We start from the raw sequence: 23654 nt of genomic DNA, 5'->3' as shown, positions 1-23654 counted from the left end.
AATTTATTTATTGGATTGTTTTCACTGATATTGTTTAATTCTATCTGAGTTGGTTTTGGGTCGGGGGATTTCCCCCCTCCTCCATCCCTCCCTCCCGCCAGTTTGGTACCGATTCGCGGGGGTTTTTTTTTATTTTTGCGCTGCATCGCTTGGGATAGAGGGTTTAACACCCTGTATGACCCTCTTGGGTCGCAACCCTCCGGTCAGCACTCGTCCGGTGCGGACAATCTGGGTCCCTTGCTGGCGCCTTCCGACGGCGGTGAATTTACCTCAGATCGGTATTTTCACGGACCTCCGTAGTCTCGCGAGACTTCGACGCCATCTTGCTGGCCGCCTCGTTAGCAGCTTCTCCTTCACAGGACACGCTCCTTCACGCGCGCTCTCGTTTCCCTCTCTCCCGCCCGGCACTCCTAGGGGCGGGACTGAGGGACTCTTTCAACCAATCGCGGCTCGCTGCAGTCTCACGAGACTGCATTTTTTGAGCTGGACTGCGCGCCTTTGCACTAGCCTCCAGTGTGCGGAGAGCGGTGCTTCTGACAGGTCACGGCGGCAGTTCACCTGCAGATAAGTTTTACTAGTACCTTATTAGCAAATCGGAGCACTCATAGGAGTGAACCCCCCCTTAGATCTCTGACAAGCAATTTTTATATTTTTACCAAAGGAAAGTTGATGTGAACGAAGCACTCATAGCAGAGTGGTCCGTTTTAGGTACTATAATTAGGATTTTCTGTACTGTATTTCAATATAATTTAATATGGCAGAAAGATCTGGAGTGGTACTGATGGATCAATCAGGTCCAGGTGCAGACCCTGAGAATCCGCAGCTATTTACTGCGACCCAGATACGAGAGCTCATCAATAGCTCCATCCAGGCTGCATTGGCACATAATGTTAACCCCCCCAGTACCCAGACAGAGGTGGTTAAACAAGGCAAAGCACCTTGCAAACGCAAGCACTTAAATACTTGCATCGACTCCCCGGCAGGGGAAGTACAATCACTGCATGAGGCAGGACCCTCCACGGCCTGCCGACCCAGCCTCCCTCACAATGAGCGACCCTTGAGATCCAAGGAGTATCCCCAAAAGAAATTTAAACTTACCCATCGAGCCAAACCGGACTCATTTAATGAGGATTCGGATGAGGAGACTTCCGAAGTATCACTGTCGTCAGCAGCTGATGACTCTGATTATGAACAGGAGGAGGCTGGGCAACTGGCTACTGAGATGGAAGCCAATGCGGATATACCATCCGAAATACTCCTGGACTCCCTTGGGGAGCCATTTTTTAACCCGGAAAATATTTCTCACCCCAGATCCGGGGACTGGGCACCCCTTCCGCAAGTGTCCCATTACGTGGAACACTGGACTAGGAGGTCCTTAGATAGAACAAACAGAAATAAACTGAGAGCGGAGTGCCCCAGACCTGTCATTCCTAAAAAGGTGACAGCTACTCCGGAAATTGACCCTGTATTGCTAAAATACCTGACAAAATCGGGCAAGTATGCTAAGAAGGGCATAGAACGCTCTTTCAAAACGATCCAGGATCGCATTTTAGACCTGTTAGGCCCCTTAACAAAAATACTTAATTTATCGGAGCAGGCAGCCGCCACTGAAAGTTCAGTGGATTTAGGCCAATTGAGAGGATGGGCACAACGGGCCATCTGTCTGTTGGGCTCAGCCAACACGTCCTGCGCGGTTGAACGCCGCAGGTCCATTTTGATGAAGCTTGATCCGCAACTCTCGCACTTAGCGGAAGCAGAACCTGGCCCATCAGCAGAAGGTCTCCTATTCGGAGACGATTTGATGAAAAACATCAACCGGTTTGTGGGCCTCTTTAATAGTCTAGACAAGGCTCAGACTTCTCTAAAGAAATCCGGATATGGCCCTAAGGTTTTTAACAAGGCCGGCAGAGGAAGAGGCCGATCTGCCGGCCGAAACAATTACTACAGGGCCTACCCTAGGGCACCCGCTCGAGCTTACGCACCAGTACAACAGCAGTATCCCGTACCGGTGGCACAACCAGCTCCATTCTTCCCTCCTAGAGGACGCCCTTGGAGAGGACGCGGTGGCAGAGGTTTCCCCAGATTCCGTCCATACACCGGTAAGTGCATCTACGAATTACCACACGCATATACCTGTAGGGGGCAGGCTGAGACATTTTTCCCACGTCTGGTACACGATTACAGCAGACGCGTGGATACTGGCCGCAGTAGCGGGCTATCAAATAGACTTTATATCTCAACCGATCAGGCCTATCCAACCCCGACCCATACATCTTTCAACTCAGAACGTATACCTCATAGACGAGGAACTGCAGGAACTAGTTTCAAAACAGGCGGTGGTAGAAGTAGACCCTTTATCTCCCGGGTTCGTGAGCAACCTCTTCTTAGTAAGGAAGAAAGACGGAGGGTACCGACCGGTGATCAATTTGAAAGAACTAAACCAATATGTGACGTATCGTCACTTCAAAATGGAGGGAATACATTTTTTGAGAGATCTCCTCGTCCCGGGAGATTGGCTGGTCAAGATAGACCTCAAAGATGCGTACCTAACGGTCCCTATGCACCAATCATCTCAAAATTTCCTAAGATTTATATGGAGAGATCGCATGTGGCAGTTCACTTGCCTACCCTTCGGCCTATCGTCAGCCCCATGGTGCTTCACCAAAATTATGAAACCAGTGGTGGCAGCACTACGATGCAGAGGAGTCCGCTTGATAATTTATCTGGACGACCTTCTAATTATGGCCCGTTCCAAAACACAGGCCGAGCTACACAAACGATGGACAGTGTCACTCTTGCAGGATCTGGGGTTCCTGATCAACCACTCAAAGTCGGTACTATATCCAGCCCAAGAAATGGAGTTTTTGGGGTTTTCTGTGGACACCAGACAGGCTGTCTTACGATTACCCAAATCCAAATTGGCCTTGATCAGGAAAGAAATCAGAACGGTTTTACGCAAAGGGCAGGTATCCTTGAGAGTCCTCTCACGCGTAGTCGGGCTTCTATCGGCCTCCATTCAGGCAATTTTCCCAGCCCCATTACATTATCGGGCCTTACAACGGCTCAAGACCCTCCATTTACGGCAAGGCCTCCGTTATTCGGACAAGGTCAACCTTTGTTCGGAATCGGAAGAAGAACTGCGGTGGTGGCTGCGACATGCAGTCGAGTGGAATGGCAAGACAATCTTCAGCTCTCGACCGGACGTCATCTTAGAATCAGATGCGAGTCGACAGGGCTGGGGAGCTCGTTGTGGCATTCACACCACAGGAGGGACTTGGTCAGTAAACGAATCCGCTTTCCACATCAATGCGTTGGAGTTACTGGCGGCTCTCTTCGCTGTCAGGAGTTTTCTCTCTCAGAGCTCCAACTGTTGCGTTCTTTTACGCATGGACAACGTGGCGGCGGTGCAATATATCAATCGCCTAGGGGGCGCGAAATCCAAACTGCTTGCGGACATCGCAGCCGAATTCTGGAGATTTTGCCTATCTCGCGACATTATCCCGGTGGCGGAATACATTCCAGGGACGTCCAATTGTGTGGCAGACTGGAACTCGCGATATCTGACAGATTCCAGCGATTGGAGATTGGACAGATCGGTTTTTCGGGTCCTACAAGATCTCTGGGGTCCGTTTCACACGGATCTGTTCGCCTCCAGACTCAACCGACAGTTATCCCACTTCTACAGCTGGAGACCGGATCCGGAAGCAATGGCAGTGGACGCATTTCTCCAGAGGTGGCCCGAGGGAATACATTATGCGTTTCCACCATTCACGCTGATCACCAGGCTTCTCCTTCACATAGCCTCTCAGAGGGCGACGATTGTTCTAATCACTCCTTGGTGGCCGACACAACCGTGGTTCCCTCTGATTCTGGGAATGTCGATCGACTACCCCAGACTCCTCCCCCACTCAACACATCTGCTGACAAATCCGACCAAGGGTCTACACCCATTACTTCTGGGAGGCAAACTGCTTCTCCTGGCATGGTTGGTTTCGGGATGCCAGAATCGGGTACAGACCTTTCGCAATCAGCTAGAGACCTCCTCGCCCTGGCCTGGGCCCCAGGGACTAGATCGGCATATCGATCTGCCTGGGGACTATGGATTCGTTGGTGTGATAGACAACAGATTGATCCCACTCAGGCTTCTGTCGCCTCGGTGGTAAACTACCTAGCAGAATCTTACGAATCGGGAAAATCATACAGTTCCCTTAACGTTTATAGGTCTGCTATCTCAGCTTATCATTCTCCAGTAGACTGTTTACCTATCGGCCGACACCCTTTGGTATGTCGCTTACTACGTGGCATTAAATATACACGTCCACCCCGTCCACGCTACCAGTCCACCTGGGATGTCTCCAAGGTCCTCCAACTATTTTCCTCGTGGGAAGACAACGATCGACTTTCCTTAAAGATGCTATCCCTTAAACTGACTACGCTACTTTGTCTAATTTCCATAAAAAGAATCTCGGACGTGAGAGCCCTAGATATTTCTAGGCGACAATTCTCACCAGAAGGAGTTAGGTTTTCAGTGGTTCGCAGAACCAAGACGAGATTACATTCGGTTTTCTATCCACTATTTCTATCGCATTCCACGGTTATGCGTGGTCCGTTGCCTCCAAGCATATGAGTTGCGCACATCAAATCTTCGTTCTCCAATCTTCCCTCAATTGTTAGTCTCATACGTACATCCACACCATCCGGTATCTTCAGCCACTTTGGCTAGATGGGTGAGATTGGTGATGGCGATGTCGGGTATAGATGTATCCATCTTCGGCGCACACTCGACCAGGGGGGCTATGGCCACTAAGGTGGTTACTTCAGGGGGTTCTCTTTCAGACCTCTTGGCGGCAGCCGATTGGTCGTCAGAATCGACTTTTCGTCAATTTTACTTTAGACCAGAGAATCATGTCTCATTATCGGTCATTAACTCTTAAGATATGGTATAATCTCTAACTGTTCCATTACTCATCCAGTGGGTGTTTTGAATATTGCATGTATATTGTATTGTTATGATCTGACAGATTATATATATATATGTAATTATAGCTTTGAACTTGCAAGATATGAGCCTCCTGTCTGATATATAAATTGAGATTTTCCTAGCTTGTGACGGAAAATATTAGTTATATGAAGACAGGAGGCGAGTATCTTCCCTCCCGACCCACCCTATCACGGATATTTGTCTATTCTATTTTCAGGTTATTGAATCTCCATATCAAGTTATCGTTAACGCTTAAGCAGTGGAATCCTGAGCCCCCGTTGGGGCGAAGTTTTGTTCCATTTCTCCGTTTGGAGTCGTTAACAGCGCGGTTGCTGTTCATTTACTACCTTGTTCCGACACCACGACAAGAAGGATCGACGGGCCGGTGACTCCGGTGTGAAGTTTCTGGAGGTATCCTGTTATGCCATTCGTTCAAGAAAGAGGAAGAAGTACATCAGAGCAGTCCCTTATATACATACCACCGGGAGGTGTGGCTTAGACTTGCCGGGACTGCTGGGAATTGTAGTTTCTTTTATCCACCATTTTAGGTGAAAAAGTTAACAAATTACATAAAATATAAAGAATAAATTTTCTGCTATGAGCATTTAATAAAGAAAGATAAATGCAAGATACTCGCCTCCTGTCTTCATATAACTAATATTTTCCGTCACAAGCTAGGAAAATCTCAATTTTCATTTTAATAAATAGGTATTGCTTAGCTACATGTCACAAGTCTTTCGTGAAATAAAAAAAATGACTTTTTCCTTCTTACCAGTCTACGGCTGTATCGCACTTGCTCGTCTTCCATATCTTCCAGATTTTCAAAACAATTCTATTAGTACTACCACCTATATATAAAGAAAAAAAAACACACATGACTATCAAAAGAAACTAACCACCCTGACATACATTACATACCACACTATACCGAATGACACTTCTCACAGTAGGTTGTGAGGTCACATTCATATTTTAAATGGCACCCCAACACACTAATATAACATGCTACCAGTATGGTGCACTGTCCTGGAGGGAGCATGTACAATTTTTCCTACATTGTGGTGCACTAGCAGCCCATTTAAATGGATCAGATGCCTTGGCACAACACATTTAAAAACATGGGATAAGGTGTGTTAACCTGGTATTGTATTATGTATGGCCAGCCTTAAACACATCAAAATGTGAGATGACGTCGCTTCAAAGTTAGGCAAATATTCCAACATTCAAGAGAACATGTCAAGTCACTGCATGCCGTTCTGAGTGGCAGTATAAGGAGGAAATCTCCAGAGGTCTAATAAAACAGCTGATGTTCTTGGGGGGGGGGTCTTGAAAAATGCAGTTGTGAGGACACAAAAGATTTCCAGAAAGAAAAGAAAAGATAAGAAAAATAAAGAAAAGGAGGCTTCATAAACAATGACAGGACATTTTACTAGCCGATTTTCATGATGCCCTGCACTCACAGTATGCCCTCTGTCTTTTGGGTAGAAAGATGTCTGGCTGGAAGACTGAGGACATCTTGAGGCAAAGAAAGGGCATTGCAGGGGACAGTTTCACATAAAAGGCAAATATTTCAGCTTAGTAGTGTTTTTTTTATTTGGGTACCAATTAGGCCATTCATCTAAAAAAAATGTATTGATTTTTTAAAACAAAAGCAGGTTTTGCACTCACATTTAGTTGTGCCCGTATGCAAAACACGTGAAGGATAAAAGCCGTTCCTCTCGTGTTCCCCCTACGCCTATCTCTCGATCAGTGCATGGTTCCGTAGATGTCAGCAGACTCTACGCGTTTCGCAAGGTATATTGCGTCCTCGGGTATATTGCGTCCTGAGGACGCAATATACCTTGCGAAACGCGTAGAGGCTGCTGACATCTACGAAACCATGCGCTGATCATGAGATAGGCGTAGGGGGAACACGAGAGGAAGGGCTTTTATCTAGAGATCGACCGATATATCGGCCGATATTTGGCCGTTTTGGGGAAATCGGCATCGGCCGATTTTTTCCAAATTAGGCCGATATTTTACATGGCCGCTAGCGGTGCCACGGATCCGGAGCTAGGCCGAAGCCGCGGTCTTTCCTGATGCTGTGACCGTGGTGGCAATCCGCGGATTGCCGCCGCGGTCACAGCATCAGGAAAAACCGGATCCTCTCTCCGGATCCGCGGCCATCTTGGTACACCCAGCGCGCGGTCCTCCTCTCTGTTTACGCCCACAGAGGAGGAGGGGCCCGCGCTCGTGAAATTAGATTGTTTTGGACCAGGTAGGTAAGTGCTGGATCCTCTTTTTCTACCTGTCTCCCTCGAAATATCTGCTTGAAATAATCTTTTTGGTGAACCACCTTTTTTTTGTCCGTTTTACTTTTTGCCATAGATTGAGATATACAATTTAAAAATCCACACACAATCAAATTCTCTGTGTCCCAGTTATATTCCCTCTGCACAGCTATTTCTGATTCTGTTAAATAGTTTGATCTAACCTACAATCCAGCACCTGTTTGCTAAAAGTAGGCTTTTGGTTGGGTTAATATTAAATGATATTCTGTATATTCATCTACTGTATTTATGTGAGTTTTTAAAAAAAAAAGCACATTTACAAATGTGGCTCAAGCTGACATTTACACAAAAGCTAATTGGCCACAGCACCACAGCAGTGACCTATCTCCTCTCTCCCTCTCTTCCCCTCCATATGCTCCATCTAAGGTTTCAATTTGGCACACCAACAAAAACTTCTGCTGTGCACTCTTTAGCAAACCCATATTGACCTTTTGTCTTGCATATGTATAGTACAGAATTCCAGTGCCATCTGCCAGTGGCAATACCAGTGCCAATTAGTGCCACCTTCCACCCAGTGCCAATTAGTGCCACCTTCCACCCAGTGCCACCTGCCAGTGCGATCCAGTGCCAACTAAAGCCATCAGTGCCACCTGCCAATGCCAACCAGTGCTAACTATTGCCACCCAGTGCCATCTGCCAGTGCCAATTAGTGCCACCTGCAAGTCAGTGCCAACCAGTGCCACTTGCCAGTCACCTGTTAGTGCCAACCAGTGCCATCTGCCAACCAGTGCCATCTGCCAGTACCATCTTTCAGTGCCATCCAGTGCAACCTGCCAGTGCCAATAAGTGTATTCTGCTAGTGCCATCTTCCAGTGCCACCAAAAAAAAAAAAAATCGGCCTAAAATATCGGCATCATATATCGGCCATCGGCCGCCCAGATTTCAAAATATCGGCATCGGCCAGAGAAAAACCCATATCGGTCGACCTCTACTTTTATCCTTCACATGTTTTGCATACACGGCTGGAGAAGCTTGGTGCCGGCATACGGGCACAACTAAATGTGAGTGCAATACCTGCTTATGTTTTTTAAAAAAAATCTATCCTGGGAATGAACCAAAGGAATTTATTAAATGAGATCTGGTGAGTGGCCATTCTTATTGGTGACGGGAATATCACTGAAGTCACATTGTGTTTTAACATCTTACGGGAGAAGCATTGATCGTTTTATAAGCACTTGGCTAGCATATAGGGACTTTAATGGGAAGAGGACCAATTTAGAAATCCTCTAATTGTCACATGTATATTCTTTTCATATATACGTTTCAAATTTCTTTGTGGTTATTATAATATTTGTTTGTCTTTGTGGTAACGATTCTTTGAATCTGATATAGGGGAATGCACGTTTTATAAGAGCACTATTTAATATGTGTATGGCACACACATGTATGTGTTTTTGCATTTTTTCTGAGAAGAATATTTGTATATGCGCACTTGGTATACACACACACACACACATATATATATATACACACACACACACACATACACACACACATATATATATTTTGGTGTATTGTCAACAGAGGAGATATGTATGGGGCTAACAATTACAAATATTGCCCAGAAGTAGGTGGATATAGATTAACCACCAGGGTAGCGCGATCCATATACCACACATTTTCATTTTTGGACGAGACACCATTGAGTGTCTTGTACCTTGATTGCAGCACACCACTATTATAAACAAAAAAAAAAAAAAAAAATTGGTTTTCCATTTGCGCCAGCAACACTCGTATCGCATATATATATTTTTTTTAAATAGGGGACATTTATTATAGAAAAAAAGTACAAAATATTGTGTTTTTTCAAAATTGTCGCTCTTTAAAGTGGAGGTTCACCCGGAAATGAAATTTTTTAAGATTAGATTCATGCTCATTTTGTCTAGTTTTTTTTTTAATCGAAGCCGTACTTACCGTTTTAGAGATACATCTTCCCCGCCGCTTCCGGGTATGGGCTGCGGGAACTGGGCGTTCCTTCTTGATTGACAGTCTTCCGACGGTCGCATCTATCGCGTCACGATTTTCCGAAAGTAGCCGAACGTCGGTGCACAGGCGCAATATAAAGCCGCACCGACGTTCGGCTTCTTTCGGCTACTAGTGACGCGATGGATGCGACCGTCGGAAGCCTTTTGGAAGACTGTCAATCAAATAGGAACGCCCGCTCCCGAAGACCCATACCCGGAAGCAGCGGAGAAGATCGCTCTCTACAACGGTAAGTACTGCTTCGTTTTTTAAAAAAAATAGCCAATTCCCCTACACAAAATGAGCATGAATCTAATCTTAAAAATTTTTTTAGGGTGAACTCCCGCTTTAAGTTTATAAGGCAAAAAATTAAAACCGCAGAGGTGATCAAATACCACAAACAAGAAAGCTCTATTTGTGGGGAAAAAAGGAAGTCAATTTTGTTAGGGTACAACTTCACACGACCATGCAATTGTCAGTTAAAGCGACGCAGTGCCGTATCGCAAAAAATGGCCTGGTCATTGAGCACCCAAATCTCCCGGGGCTGAAGTAGTTAAAGAGGGGTCAAGTAAGTATATGTAGACCTGGAATTTTACAGAATAGCTCCCACTTAACAGTGTTATAAATACAAACAGATAGACATGGAAAAGCTGTGCATGAATACTTACCAAGTATTACATACAAGTAATCCCTGAATAAAGTCTGCTGGGAGAAGAAGGACACTTGTGGGAATATCCATTTCTTGAGTTTAATTGGCAAGTCTCACAGGATACAGCACTGCCATGAAGATCAATGGGAGGAACCAGTAAGGGCTGTGGGGGACCTAAGAGACTGGCAGTGAGGACTGCGGGGGACCCTAGAGATCGATAGTTCCAGAAGCGTTGGGTTTCCAAGCTGACCGAGTAGCATTCTGGTGTCATGGGCAATGAGCATCCGAGTTTATTAAATCCATTGGAATCCTAGGGGGGGGGGGGGGGGGGTGTTTGACTCTGGGTTCCCTGGATGTACCCATTCTCATCCATTAACATGGACGTCTTGTTTCATTGCTGTAGTAATGTTATATTTGAAATGATATACAGAAGAATGAAAATCCCACGCTAACTATTAAAAAATACCTAAAAATCTATTCATTTTATGTGATGAATCAAAATTCACTGTATTAGTGTTACTGGTTCCCAAAAAAGTGTCAGGTTTCCGATTTGTTCGCCGCAATATTGTAGTCCTGCTACAAGTCACTGATCACCACCATTATTCACAAAAAATGATATATATATATATATACCCAGTTTGTAGACGTCTTAACTTTTGCGCAAACCAATCAATATGTGCTTATTTTTTTGGTTTGTTTTTTTAACCAAAAACGTAGCAGAATACATATTGGCCTAAATGGATGAAGAAAGATTTTTATTTTTTTATTATTGGATATGTTTAATAGCTAGGAAAAAAATAATTCCAAAACTTTAAACAAAAAAAAGACTAGAAAAAAAAAAAAAACGCAGAGGTGATCAAATACCACCAAATGAAAGCTCTATTTAGGAAAAAAAAAAAAAACGACATCAGTTCTATTTGGGTACAGCGTCTAATGAATTTACAATCTTCACGGGAAGGGTTAACACAGGGCTCGACAAATCCCGGTCTCCAGGGCGACTAGAAATAGGGCCCTGGCAACTTGGCTTGGAAGGGGGGAGCTGGCGCCATCTGGTGGTGAGCCGTTGGTATTACAAGTTAAGCATTACAAGTTAAACAGCAATTCTAATGTAATTTTTCACTATTTTTCAATATTTTCACTGCCATCTTCTTCCCTCTAATTAGAACCCCCAAACATTATATATATTTTTTATCCTAACACCCTAGAGAATAAAATGGCGATCGTTGCAATACTTTGTCACGCCGTATTTGCACAGCGGTCTTGCAAGCGCACTTTTTTGGGGAAAAAATTACACTTTTTTTAATTAAAAAATAAGACAACAGTAAAATTATCCCCATTTTTTTTAATATTATGAAAGATAATGTTACGCCGAGTAAATTCATACCCAACATGTCACGCTTCAAAATTACGTCCGCTCGTGGAATGGCGTCAAACCTTTACCCTTTAAAATCTCCATAGGCGACGTTTAAAAAACTCTACAGGTTGCATGTTTTGAGTTACAGAGGAGGTCTAGGGCTAGAATTATTGCTCTCGCTCTACCAATCGCGGCGATACCTCACATGTGTGGTTTGAACACCGTTTACATATGCGGTCGCTGCTCACGTATGTGTTCGCTTCTGCGCGCAAGCTCGACGGGGTGCGTTTTCTGGCTCCTAACTTTTTTAGCTGGCTCCTAGATTCCAAGCAAATTTGACAACACATACACACACACACATACACACACACACACACACACACACTATGGGGCTGTGTGTGCCATTGATGCACACAGAGTAGGGACAGTAGTAGGGCTCCATAGTATGCTGCAAGACAATAAAGCCAGCCATAGATGGTTCGAATCTCCATTCATCTATTGATCAACTTGGGTACAACCAGCATATCAGATTTTTAGAAAGCAATCACTGTGCTCTCCCAGCAGGGATGGCTCCTTGCACAATAACCCCCCCACTGGGAGCACACAATAACCCCATGGGAGGGATTCCCCAATGAACACAGTCAGTGTTAATGAGGGAATTGAGCATAAAACAAGAAACCTGGGGCAGCAGTCATGGCACCAGCTTAAACAAGAACACATTCATGCAAGAACTAAAAGATAATGCATTTGAAAACGATGATAAAATAATCCGATTACTTTAAGGTTCGGTACACCTAAATAAAACATCATACGCCACTCCTAAGGTGTCACAGCGCTTTAAAACGTAAAAGCTTAAGTTAAGTATACAGGACCTGAACATAAACAGGCGGTATGCAACACCTTAATATAAGAAGAAGGTGTACAAACATGCAAAGGCCGAGTATCATGGCAAATAAAAAAGTGAAATTAATTACTAAAGACAACTTCCTGGGCAGGTGCAGCAAATCCTGTATTCACCGTACAAACATAAAAAGCTGGCATCTGCAGTGTAACCTCTATGCTTGCACATGACGGCAAATCATTTCGCTGTCTGCAAAAAGTAATACAAATATTATAAGTACAACATGTTAACAAAAGGATAATCCAACTATGCGACTGGGCGGAACTAATCAGAATACCGCACAACATATTGCTCTTCTTTCTATCAACCTTAAAGGATTTTTTTTTTATTATTATTATTATTATTAAAATAGCCACTTGAGCTCTGGAAGATTTTACCCCTTCATGACCAGGCCGTTTTTTTGTTATTCAGCGCTGCGCTACTTTAATTGGTAATTGCGCGGTCATGCAGCGCTGCACCCAATTTAAATTTATATCATTTTTTTTATTTATTTTTTGCAGAAAAATAGCGCTTTCTTTTTGGTGGCATTTGATCACCTCTGTTTTTTTTTATTAAACTAAAAAAAGAAGTGTATTCTGCTACAAATAATATACTTATTAAAAAAAAAAAAAAAAAGGAAATTGTTTTACGTGAAAGCCATCTACAAACCCTGGGTATATATTTCTGTATTTGCGGAGGATATCAAGTTAAGCAGGGCAATAACTTCTCCTCAGGATGTGAAAAGCTGATCTAAACAAATTATTGGGGTGCAACTAGACGGCAAATTAGGTTTAAAGCGGAGTTCCGGCCACAAATTTCACTTTTTAAATATAAATACCCCTGTAATACACAAGCTTAATGTATTCTAGTAAAGTTGGCCTGTAAACTAAGGTCCGTTTTGTTAGGTTGTTACAGCATTTAGACACTTTATAAAATAGAAATTGACTGGGGCCATCTTAAGTGTGGACATCATGAAGCCAGACTGTATGACTTCCTGGATTTCAGCCTTGCAGATCTCGCACATGCTCAGTGCTGCACAAGCAGTGTAATAGGTTTCAGATCAGGTTTCAGCACCTGTGCTGTCCAAGTCACATGATTCTTTGAGGGAAGACACAGACTCCTGGAAAGTTACACCCACTACATTCCCAGGAGTCTGTGCGGTGTAGGTTAGGAAGCTTAAGCACCTAGGTGCAGGAAGAGGGAAGATTAACTATTCTGCCTAGCAACAACACTTTGAAGGCATCTAAAAAAAAAAAAAAAAAAAAAAAAATCTTAAAGGACTAATGACATTTTTTTAAAACTACTGATGTAATGTTATATTTATGGGTGGAACTCCACTTTAATGTAAAAAAATTTAAATAATGCATTTGGGTGGCAAAAGTATGAATACAATCTATACACTGGGGGGTGGACCTCTGGGGGAATCTAGGATGCAAAAGGACCTAGGGGTCCTAGTAGATAGGCTCAGCAATGGCATTCAATGCCAAGCTGCTGCTAACAAAGCAAACAGAATATTGGCATTAAAAAGGGGATCAACTCCAGAGATAAAATGATAATTCTCCCACTCTACAAGACCCTGGTCCGGCCGCACCTAGAGTATGCCGTCTATTTCTGGGCACCAGTCCTCAGGAAGGATGTACTGGAAATGGATAGAGTACAAAGAAGGGCAACAAAGCTAATAAAGGGAATGGAGGATATTAGTTATGAGGAAAAGTTGCCATCACTGAACTTATTCTCTCTGGAGAGGAGACGCTTGAGAGGGGATATGATTTCAATTCACAAATACCATAATGGTGACACCACAAAAAAAATGATAAAACTTTTTCACAGAAGTGAGTTTAACCCCATCAATACTGGGCACTTTTGCCCACTTCCTTCCCAGACCAATTTTCATTGCTCCCGCATTTTCAATGACAATTGCGCGGTCATGCTACACTGTACCCAAATGACATTTTTATAATTTTGTTCACACAAATAGAGCTTTCTTTTGGTGGTATTTATTCACGACTCCGTTATTTATTTTTTGCAATATAAGCGAAAAAAGAGCGAAAAAAAAAAAAAAAATTATATTTTCTTCTTTCTATTTAAAAAAAAAAAATAAAAATCTAATAAAATCTAATTTTGTCATAAATTTAAGCCAAAATGTATTCTACGACATGTTTTTGGTAAAACAAAAATCCGTTAAGTGTATAATAATTGGTTTGTGTGATCACGCAGATATGTACGCAAATCATCATGTACAGACGTGCGCAGGTGATCACGGACATATGTGTGCAAATGATCATTGGGACATGTGATTTTACTGTTACAATTGTGGGGGGCAGGTGTTTTTACTATGTGGGGATATGTGTTTTGGGGACATGTGTTTTTACTTTGTGTTTTACACTGTGTCGGACACTAGACTGGTGTTCAGTGAGTAAAAAGCTGAAAAAAAAAACAGCTCATACTCACTGATCACCAGCCAGCTGCAGCGATCCCTCTCCTCAACGACAACTCCTGTGTGAGGAGAGGAGAGCCGATCACCTAGCAACTGGCTGTTTGTTTACATCACATGACGGCTGTGATTGGACATGGCCGTCATTTGATCAGGAGGACCAATCACAGAGCCCTCCTGCCAATCTATGATGACACGAGTGCATCTGGATTGCGCCACTGCGTGGGAACATGTGCGCAATCCCCCTCCTCCTAAGGGACGTTCCTGAACGTCCACTCAGAAGGAGCGAACGCCCACCCATATATGTGCAGTGGCCGGGTGGGAAGTAGTTAATAAGACACGTGGCCACTCAATAAAATTAGAAGAAAAGAAGTTTAACCTTAAACTGAGTAGAGGGTTCTTTACAGTAAAAGCGACAAGGATGTGGAATTTCCTTCCACAGGTGGTGGTCTCAGCGGGGAGCATCAATAGTTTAACCACTTGAATCCCGCGCTGTAGACAAAAGACGTCCACAGCACGGCTCTCAACTGCCGGGTGGACGTCCCTGGACGTCCTTTAATGTGCATTCCCTGCGCGCGCCGCGGGGAAAAACTGTGCCCGGCGCATCGCTGAGATGCCGTGATATTAGATAAGAACCTGAACGACCACAACATACAGGGATATACAAGGTAATACTGACATAAAATCACACACATAGGTTGGACTTGATGGACTTGTGTCTTTTTTCCACCTCACCTACTATGTAACTATGAATATGACTGACTTCCCACTGCTGCTTCCATGCCCAGTGAGGAGAGAGAGCAGCGATGCTTCTCTCAGGAAACAGAGCTGGATCAAGTTTGGGATCAGGTAAGTATCTGGGGGGCCCATCTTGGAATGTTTTTTACTTTAATGTAGAGAATGCAATAAGTAAAAAAAAAAAAAAAAACAACATTAGCCTGTACCTACACAAGGGGTGGGCTCTCCAGGTGACGTCATCGGATGGCAACGCCCCATGGCTATATAAGAAATGTCAGACAGCGGGGGACAGCACAATGGAGGAAGACCGCCTCGGGACGACAGGGGCCTTTTTGTTTTTTAGCGGTTAACCAGCAGCGAGGAAGAAAACAGCTCGAGGAGAAGACAACTCTGAGCTATTTTTTTAATAAAAGGACTTCACATGGGGGGGGGGGGGGTGGGGCGTGCCGGGATCTGGCTTGAGGATGTCCCCTCCAAATCCATACCCTTTGGGGGGGGACCCCACGCCATTTTATTTCATGTTATTTAATGAGAACCATACTGTATCTGCATGTCTCTTTATCTCCCCCCCCCCCGCTCCGTGTATTGTTCTCATTATATCTGCATGTCTCTTTTTTTCCCGCTCCCCCCCCACTCTTTGTATGGTCCTCATTACATCTGTATGTCTTTCTCTCTGGCCCCCCCCCCCCGTTCTGTGTATGCTTCCTCGTCACTTCCGTCACAAACTGTGATGGTTTCACTGAACGGTAGTGTCGTGAATCCCCTGGAAGGCATCGCATTTGGCGTTGGAACGCATTGCGCATGCGCAGTTCGACGCCACGTGACTTAGGCTGCATTCTGCGATAGGGAGCAAACGGTGACACTACACCGGGCCTAAAAGGGACACAGACAATAAAAACAGACAGCCATTCTAACACCTCAGGACCATCCAAATGAAAAATAAAGTATCCACCCCAAATAATTATATATTTTCTAAGGCAGAGGCCCTGTAGAATAAAAAAGGCGGCGGTTGTAATTTTTTGCTGCACAATATTTGAACAACTGCTTATCAAAGGTTTCCAGGGGAAAAAAAAATACACCAAAATGAATGTTAGTGCTCTCATACACAATACAAGATCTGTTATTTGGCACAACATAAAATACGGGGTTATGCCAAGTAAATGGATACCAAACATGTCAAGTCTGAAAATTGTGAAAAACTATAGTACCCAAAACTGTACTTAGGCGATGCTTTAAAAGTCTTTACAGGGTATTATTGTGAATTAAAGTGGATGTAAACCCAATTTTTTTTTTTATGTCACAATGTAGAGTATAAGATTTCCTATCATCTGTGCCCAGTCTTGCCACACAGAGTTAAATCCAGCTCTGAGCAATCCTCTTTTATTGTTCAGTGAAAATTAACAGACTTCCAGATAAAAACCTGACTAAATAAAAAGTCCTTTCCTCTCTCTCCTTGCTTTGAGTGACAGGTTATTTACATATCTAGCTTGGACATGTTCATCATAATATGAGGTGATCCACAGGTCATTGTATATTACCAGGATGTGTTATGTGGGGGAGGGGTGGATTTCTCACTTTTTATACTGTGGATCACCTCATTTTATGATAAACATAACAAAACATATGATAAACATGTCCAAGCTAGATATGTAAATGACCTGTCACTCAAAGCAAGGAGAGAGGAAAGGACTTTTTATTTAGACAGGGTTTATCTGGAAGTCTGTTAAATTTCACTGAACAATAAAAGAGGATTGCTCAGAGCTGGATTTAACTCTGTGTGGCAAGACTGGGCACAGATGATAGGAAATCTTATACTCTACATTGTGACATAAAAAAAAAATAAAAAAAAAATAAAAAAAATTGGGGGCTTGCATCCACTTTAAATGTGAATGATGGCCCTAAAATGATCGCTCTTACTTAATTTGCAGCGATAACTCATATGTGCTGTTTACATACATGTGCACATAGGGCAAAAGGGTGCTTTGAATTTTCTTTTTTTATTATAACGTATTTTTAAAACTTTTTTCCCTTCTTTTAAACGTTATTCCTATCACAAGCGGGGCATCGCTGCGATAGCATGGGCAGGTGACAGGTTCTTTTTATGGACACATCGTAGAAAAAACAAGGAATACCCCCTCAAGGGTGGGACTTTTAAAGTGACACAAACAAGTAAATAGTAGGAAAAATATATATGATATTTTAGTGTATCAAAAAAATGGACACAATATGTCCTATAAAGGATAAAAACCACATACAAGTGGTATACAGATCCTATTTATAGATAACAACAGTAAACAGACATTAGACCACATCGCGATCTGTTGACCCCCAATGTCTTCCCTGTAAGCTAATAAAGCCCAAATTGTGCTTGAGTAGCTGCATGCCCCAGACTTAAGCCAGCCGTAAACGTTTAAAATCTTGGCCGGTTTCAGCAGGGACCGGCCAAGACTTGAATCATGTATGGGCAGGCTGGTTGTACACAAGCCAATAGAGCGATTAACATGGGTACAACCAGCCTGTCTGATTTTGCATGCGATTGTTGCCAGCAGCAATAATCAATGTATGTTCTCCCGGCAGGGACGGCTCCCCTGGTTAAGAGAACACCATAGCCCTGCAGGAGGGATTCACCCATCAACACAAACTGCGTTGATGGGGGGAAATCAAGCAATTTTCTTTCCTGCAATCTGTGGCAGCAGAAAAGAAAACCGTAGCCTATAATGACCTGAAACACCAAAGGATAAAATGCACGTCCTTTCTGGAATCAATCACACGGAAGATTAGAGAATGGATGTTCCTCAATTTTTTCCTGCAACAGGAGAGCTGGGAAACAGGGTTTTGGTGGCAGTATTGTAAAAGTGATCAGGCAGCTATAGGGCCACCCAGATTACTTTTACACTGGGGCATTTTTCTGCATTTTTCCGGCGCTTTGGGGTTAAAAAAAAAAGCCTGTAAAGCACCTGAAAGAAGCCTCGTCTGCAATCCCAATGTGAAAGCCTGAGTGCTTTTAGAGCCCTTTCACACTGGGGCTTAAAGAGCGGTTTAAGCGCTGCAAAGAAGCTGCTTGCAGGACTTTCTTGGACGCCCTACCAGCGCAGCGCCTCAGTGTGAAAGCACTCGAGTTTTCTCATTGGGATTGCAGATGCAGCTTCTTTCAGGCACTTTAACGCCAAGACCCCTTTCACACTGGAGCGTTTTTCAGGCGCTTAAAGTGGATGTAAACCCCAATTTTTTTATTTTATTTTTTGATGTCACAATGTAGAGCATGGGTCTTCAAACTATGGCCCTCCAGTTGTTCAGGAACTACAATTTCCCATCATGCCTAGTCATGTCTGTGAATGTCAGTGTGTTACAAAGCCTCATGGGATGTGTAGTTCTACAACAGCTGGAGGGCCATAGTTTGAGGATCCCTGATGTAGAGTATAAGATTTCCTATCGTCTGTGCCCAGTCTTGCCACACAGAGTTAATCCAGCTCTGAGCAATCCTCTTTTACTGTTCAGTGAAAATTAACAGACTTCCAAATAAAACCCTGTCTAAATACAAAGTCCTTTCCTCTCTCCTTGCTTTGAGTGACAGGTTATTTACATATCTAGCTTGGACATGTTTATCATATGTTATGTTAATCATAATATGAGGTGATCCACAGTATAAGAAGTGAGAAATCCACCCCTCCCCCACATAACACATCCTGGTAATATACAATGACCTGTGGATCACCTCATATTATGATAAACAATAAAAGAGGATTTGCTCAGAGCTGGATTAACTCTGTGTGGCAAGACTGGGCACAGATGATAGGAAATCTTATACTCTACAAATCAGGGATCTCCAAACTACGGCCCTCCAGCTGTTGCGGAACTACACGTCCCATGAGGTATTGTAAAGCTCTGACATTCAAAGACATGACAAGGCATGATGGGAAATGTAGTTCCTGAACAACTGGAGGGCCGTAGTTTGGAGACCCCTGCGTCTACATTGTGACATCAAAAAAAAAAAAAAATTGGGGGTTTAAATCTACTTTAAGTGTGAAAGCACTTGAGTTTTCTCCGTGGGATTGCAGATGCAGCTTCTTTCAGGCACTTTTTTTTAATGCCAAGACCCCTTTCACACTGAGCGTTTTTCAGGCGCTTTAGTGTGGAAGCACTTGAGTTTTCTCATTGGGGATTGCAGATGCAGCTTCTTTCAGGCGCTTTACAGTAGAGCTGCACAACTAATCGCGGAGAGAATCGCGATCTCGATTCTCCCTGCCCGCGGGATGACCCGCGATTATTTTGTGTTACCGCCGGTTCCACGTAACCAGCGTGGAACGCAAATGCCGCTGATATCGGAACCGACGTCAGCAGCCTGCGCCGCTGGATGGATGCCTGGGCTTCTCTCACAGTTCTGTACAACTGTAGTGTGTATCCATGCGCCACCCAGTGGTTGCCGGCGGTACTGCTTCTGATGTATAACAAAAAAAAAGAGACCAGTGTCTATAATGTTAAAGACCATATAACTCCTACAAAAAAAGCAGAATCAAAGTTTGATTCCGCTTTTTTTTAAAGGAGTTATATGGTCTTTAACATTATAGACATATCACTGGTCTCTTTTATATATTCATATTTTCAGATAAATCACAGGTTTATTTATTGGGGGGGGTTCTGGCATTCAGTTTTTGAGAATCGTGATCTTTAGTCTAAACAAAAGAATTGTGATTCTCATTTTGACCAGAATCGTGCAGCTCTACTTTACAGGCACATTTTTTTTACGCTAAAGCGCCTAAGGAACACCCCAGTGTGAAAGGGATCTTACTGGAAAGCCGACTGTCAGCTGAAAGACAACATACAAAGCTCACAGCTGCACGTGTGAAATATTAGATCATGTGCCAATTGTAGGCACTTTGGGCTGAACATGGCTCATCGTGGGCACCCTGAGCGGTCTGTAGCTACCCAACCCCCATACATTACACCTTTCTATCAGAACCAACACAAAAACTTGGATGGGACTACACAGGGCAGCCTCCCCTCCCCACGTCCACCAATGTACCATGACTGCCCATCACCCGGTCACCAGTCCCCTGGTTTTTCTTCCTTGGACCCCTCTTGGTGAACCCCGATTCCTGAGCGCCGCAGACGGGGAACACCCACAAGAGAGGCAGTCCTGGAGTCGCTCTTTGACCCAGTCGTCTATCCATTACAACCTGGCTCTTGTCAGTCACTGAAATCCGGACACATGCCTATTCTTTCTGCTTTCAAACACAACATGTTCACTTGCCGCCTAATATACCCCACCGACTTGTAAACAGATAGCGCATGCGATTCCCTTCACCTGTCATGGCTGATCGCTGGACAATCATTTCCTGACCTCTATGGACACAAAGTGCTGCAAACTCAGGTGGAGAGATCAGTGAGTCGCCACCTCATCCCTTTAACCACTTAAGGACCGCCGCATGTACATATACGTCAGCAGAATGGCACATCCACTTACCTGTACGTCCCTGCCTAGACGTGGGTCCGGTCGGGACCCCCCCTCTGGTACATGCGGTGGTTCCCGTGGCTGGCCGAGCGATCCGGGATGAGGGGGCGGCTGTTCGTTTTGGTCCGCCCCCTCCGGATCCCTCTCAGCCAATCCGCGCGCTCCCCCGTGTGTCACTTCCTCTGCCTGTGTAAACACAGGAAGAGGGAAGGGAAGTGATCTCTCCTCTCGGCGGTATTTTCAACCGCCTCTGAGGAGAGATCACATCACACAGTGAGTCTGCACAACACTGACACCAGGACACACAGGCACATTAACCCCTTGCGATCACCCCCCCCCCCACCCCCGTCACAGTGATCATATATGTACTGATCACTGCATTTAGTGTCAGTGTGACAGGCAGTTAGTGTTAGGTCCAGGGTAGCCCCCATACCCCCCCCAATAAAGTTTTAACCCCTTGATCACCGCCCTAGTTAACCATTTCACTCCCTAGTGTCACTAAGCGATCATTTTTCTGATCGCTGTATTAGTGTCGCTGTTCCCGCTAGGTAGCTATTTTTTTTTTTTATTGCAATTTTTTTTTACTAAAGACATGTGGCTGAATACATTTTGGCCTAAATTTTTGACTAAAATTTAGTTTATTTGATTTTTCTTATAACAAAAAGTAAAAAATATTGATTTTTTTTTTCAAAAATGTCGCTTTATTTTTGTATATTGCGCAAAAAATAAAAAATAAATCGCAGAGGTGATCAAATACCACCAAAAGAAAGCTCCATTTGTGGGAAGAAAAGGACGTGAATTTTGTTTGGGAGCCACGTCGCAATTGTCTGTTAAAGCGACGCAGTGCCGAATTGTAAAAACCCCTTGGGTCATTTGGCAGCATATTGGTCCGGTCCTTAAGGCTGCATTCACACCTGAGCGACAAAACGCCCGACACCGGACGCTTCTGCCGCTAGAGGGGAGAATTCCCATTGCTGTCTATGGAGATGGTTCACATCTCATATACACCGAACGCCTGTCGCCTGAAAAAAAGTCCCGGACCCTTTTTTTCAGGCGACATTGGCGTTTGCCCATTGACAGCAATGGGAAGACTTTGAAAAAAAAAAAAAAAAAAAAATTGAAAGTTTCACACCCGCGGCAAAACACGCTGCTACCGCCGAACACAGCTGTCGCTCAGGTGTGAATAGAGTCTAAGTGGTTAAACACATATGAATGACCCAGGTTCTGAGGATAATTGAACGCAGGTGAGGCGAGTTTAAAGCGGTGGTTCCCCTCAAAATAAAATGTTAACATTGCCTTTCCCAAATAAATTACGATTAGAATCGGCCGGTTTTATTAAAAAAAAAAAGCTCCGTACGTACCGTTTGTTAGATCCGTTCCCACCGCCACTTCCGGGTACGATGCTGGCGGTGGGCATTCCTATTTGATTGACAGGCATCCAACCGACACATACATCGCGTCACGAAATGCCGAAAGAAGCCGAACGTCGGTGCGGCTCTATACGGCGCATGCGCACCGACGTTCGGCTTCTTTCGGCATCTCGTGACGCGATGTATGCGTCGGTCGGATGCCTGTCAATCAAATAGGAATGCCCACCGCCAGCATCGTACCCGGAAGTGGCGGTGGGAACGAATCTAACAAACGGTACGTACGGAGATTTTTTTTTTAATAAAACCGGCCGATTCTAATCGTAATTTATTTGGGAAAGGCAATGTTAACATTTTATTTTTAGGGGAACCACCGCTTTAATTACCACCTTAATCAGCCACAGAACCCGTGTAATTACTATGTGTTCGGGTTTAAAGGGATGAGGTGGCAACCCTAGCGATCACCCATGGCAACCAGTCACTGACCACAGCTGACACGTGACCAGCACACCCCTACAGGGGGGCAGACCTGAGAGAAGACGACCTGTTACCCCTGACAACCAATCAGCTGGTACAGACCATGTGAAAGTTTCCCCCGCCGCCTGTATAGAGTGCCATTGTCCACCAATGGCAGGGGTCTGTCTGCCCAGCACTGTCTCCCTTCTCCTCACACACCACACAGCGCCCCCTTCCTCCTCACCTCAGCCGGGGCGCCCCATTCCTCCCGCGGTGGCTTTGTTAGTATAGAGAAGAGACGAAATGTCAACACAGTCCACAGCGCTCGCCTCTCCTCCGCCTCCTTCAACTGACGTCACTGTCTCGCAGGAGTGACGTCACTCGGCGCTGGTAAGAAAAAAAAATAAACCCTCTCGGAGCCCCTCAGCTGCGCTTCACAGACGTCGCGGACGCCATTTTGGACCGAACCAGAAGTGACGCGCCCGGCGGCTGCTGCGCGGAGTGGGCGGAGTTCGAGTAGCAACAGTGGCCAGCCGCTGAGAGGGAGGGAAGTGAATGCGGATTGGCTACAGCTGAGTAAGGGCGGATAGGATTCGAGGAAGAGAGAAGGAGCCACGCCCATCCTTTGAGCCGGGGAACAAATAGGAGCCCGAATGCAAATTTGTAAGCAGGGGGCGTGGTTGGAGTAAAAAAAGGTCAATCGCTCCGAGTGCGTTCAACGATTGGCTATTGAGGCGTATGCGCGCTTACGTCAGTGGGCCCGAAGGAGCGAGCGTGTAAGAAGATGTTGAAGAAGTGAGCTAATGAGAAGACATGAGAGAAAATGTGATAATGATAACTAAAAGATAACTGATAAATACGCCTTGTGTATGTGTGTAGGTTCGTCTTCTGTGTTATCTCAGCACAGGAGCCTCAGTGCCCGACTCCAAAATGGCGGAAAAGGAGTCAGCGCCCGATCATGTGGCCAGTCAGTTTGCATCACGTGGGATACAGCCGCACGTTTGTAGTCCCACGTGCACTATGGCAGGCGCGTCCTTGGGGATTGGCTGGG

At 44.5% G+C, this 23654-nt stretch overlaps 1 protein-coding gene across 1 annotated transcript in view; it reads right to left on the bottom strand.

Moving 5' to 3' along the window:
- The window catches only part of KDM2A (lysine demethylase 2A), a 165951-nt gene extending 142860 nt beyond the window's left edge, over positions 1–23091 (bottom strand). Inside the window, exons 1-2 of the mRNA XM_040321012.1 lie at positions 22848–23091; positions 5754–5829 (exon numbers count right to left, since the gene is read on the bottom strand). Coding sequence (XP_040176946.1) covers positions 5754–5789 — 36 coding nt within the window. The 5' untranslated portion in view covers positions 5790–5829; positions 22848–23091. The remainder of the gene's footprint in view (positions 1–5753; positions 5830–22847) is intronic.
- Between the last annotated feature and the right edge of the window lie 563 nt (positions 23092–23654).

This window comes from Rana temporaria, chromosome 8 (genome assembly GCF_905171775.1).
Source record: "Rana temporaria chromosome 8, aRanTem1.1, whole genome shotgun sequence".
In the NCBI taxonomy this organism is placed as follows: Eukaryota; Metazoa; Chordata; class Amphibia; order Anura; family Ranidae; genus Rana; species Rana temporaria.
This window is presented reverse-complemented; position numbering and strand designations above follow the sequence as displayed.